Source organism: Pyxicephalus adspersus, chromosome 4, assembly GCF_032062135.1.
Source record: "Pyxicephalus adspersus chromosome 4, UCB_Pads_2.0, whole genome shotgun sequence".
Taxonomy (NCBI): domain Eukaryota; kingdom Metazoa; phylum Chordata; class Amphibia; order Anura; family Pyxicephalidae; genus Pyxicephalus; species Pyxicephalus adspersus.
This window is the reverse complement of record NC_092861.1, coordinates 34,014,258-34,016,455: the sequence shown is the minus strand read 5'-3', so window position 1 is coordinate 34,016,455 and position 2,198 is coordinate 34,014,258. Positions and strand designations below refer to the sequence as shown.

Here is a 2,198-nt window from a genome sequence, read left to right as displayed (position 1 = left end):
GCATGCTTTTTGTCAGCATATAAATGATTTGGCTACTTATCTTGCTTCTTCCTCTCACACTTAAGCTTTGCTATACAAGGACTTCTAGAACAGATTGAACGCAGGTGCTTGAACTGTTTAACAAATACATTCTTGTGCATCCTATGGACCTACCTAGTGTTTTGATTTAATTATACATGAATGTTTGGATTATTCCACTTCCTATAAAAGGGAGGGAGGCTAATTAGTAATTATCTACGCCCTGGGCTAGTGGGATATTTGCCATGTTTTTCTGTATATCTCTTTCACTATTGTCTTGAGTTGTTTGCTTTGAAAACTAGTTGTATTGGTTAGACTGGTTGTGTTGCTTATGGAAGACCAAACTTTTCTGTGCGGTTTCTTTATCCTCACTATTCACACAGAGACAAAGAAACAAACTACCAAGTATTTAAAATGTACTAATATATCTTTTCATAAGTATATTTATATCATTTAATATAACTAAAGGATTTATGTCAAATATTTTGCTATGGTTTTTTGAAAAATGTTACAAACATAACCTGCTCTTTAAGAAAATTAATTTGTGTTAAGTCACAAAGAGATCCATGACCAAAAATATTAATCTAAAAGGCATGCAAACACAGAGTTACTTCTAATATTCTCCGGCATTCTCGCAAAAATTTCCTCGAACTTCCAATGGTTCCACGAAATTTCACAAAACCATCAGAAGATACAGAAAATTAAAACAGGAGGATTCCCGTTTGCGATCCCCGGGGCACTAGAGGTTTATTAACCGCTAGTGCCCCGGGGATCGCACACTCTTCTCAATGAATTAGGCCGCATTCATTTAGGAGATCGCACATCTTTATTGATGTGTGATCACATATCTTCTCAAGGGAGAACGAGTTTTAAAACTCTCAAGCGTGAACGGCCGAGTTTGCCGCGAGATTGAGTTTTAAAAACTTGCTCGCTCATCCCTACTTGTGATCACTTACTTATATGTCAGCTTTATTGTTGCGACTGAATGAACTCCTGCGCGCCTGTGTAGGTGTAACGTCTTTTCAGCCTGGCCTGTCAGGATTGCCCAGGATTGCGACAAAAAACGGAAAGGAAAAAGATATTGGCACCTGCGATGGAAAGTGGACAGTATCAGGATATAGTTTTGTTTTATCTCCACGGTTAAAAACTTAATTTTTTCTACTCACTAGTCAAAGGAATAAAATTCAACTTTGTGTGCAGTAAATGCTTTACAAACTTAGTAATTTCTCTGTGAAAGTAGAGTGACATCCTCACAGTGCTGTACATAGCCTATGGGAGGGGACCCCGCAGTTCATATTACATCATATCACCTTCTTTTTTAATTCTCTCTTGTAATCCGAATTAAAGTCAGATGACTATTTTGGGACGAAGGCACTTAGGTTGACTATATGGACAATGGAAGGTTATGAGACAGTAGTTTATTGTATGCCAGTCTATAATTCTACTCTGACATCAACCATGCCATTCTATATCTATTTCTATAACCACCACAGCATTATTTTTAAGATACATTGAAAGTAGAAGCTGGAAGTGACCAATATGTGTAATCTATTTGAGAAAGCATTTCTGTAAAATTGTAACCAGCTGTGAACTATACATTATAAGACTAGCCGTGAACTACAAAGTAATCCAGTAATGAACTAAACTTTGATGTTCTGTGAGTTACCTTTTTCAAAGCATTGGTTGAACGGACACAGTTGGATTCCGTTTTGTAGTTTTGTTCACCTTGCATATTCATATACTTCTTTTGGATTTCAGGAAATAAAAACCAGTCTGACCACCATGGGGGATATAGAAGGAACATATCGTGTGCTACAGACTCCAGGTGCCCGTCTGGGTGCAGAAAGAAGCACTGGCATAAGCACACTAGAACCGGGACAGAACCTCAGCACAGCTCTATCAACCTCTCCATCCAAGAACACCAATCAAAATCTTTGTTCATCTGTATTGCTGCTGGATGGCACAGAACTACCGGTGGAGATTGGGGTATGTTCCAAAATATACTTAAATTCACTCAAAGGCATATGTAAAAAATGCAGAATATACAGTGATGTGTATAAACACAAATCTCACCAAATAAATGTGTTTTTTCTTTCATAATCCAAACAGCTGAAGTTGAAGACTTGCATGTTAACTTTACATTTCAAACAAAATAATTTGTGAGGGAAATGTAAGGAAAT

General features: G+C 37.3%; 1 protein-coding gene across 3 annotated transcripts in view; it reads left to right on the top strand.

The window, feature by feature from the left end:
* Window positions 1–794: 794 nt before the first annotated feature.
* The window catches only part of FARP2 (FERM, ARH/RhoGEF and pleckstrin domain protein 2), a gene marked incomplete at its 3' end in the record, with an annotated part of 49,812 nt that continues 48,408 nt past the window's right edge, over window positions 795–2,198 (top strand). Inside the window, 1 exon segment of one of the 3 annotated variants that reach the window (XM_072407823.1) lies at window positions 795–2,004. In XM_072407823.1, the coding sequence (XP_072263924.1) occupies window positions 1,669–2,004 (336 nt within the window). 3 annotated transcript variants of the gene reach the window in all.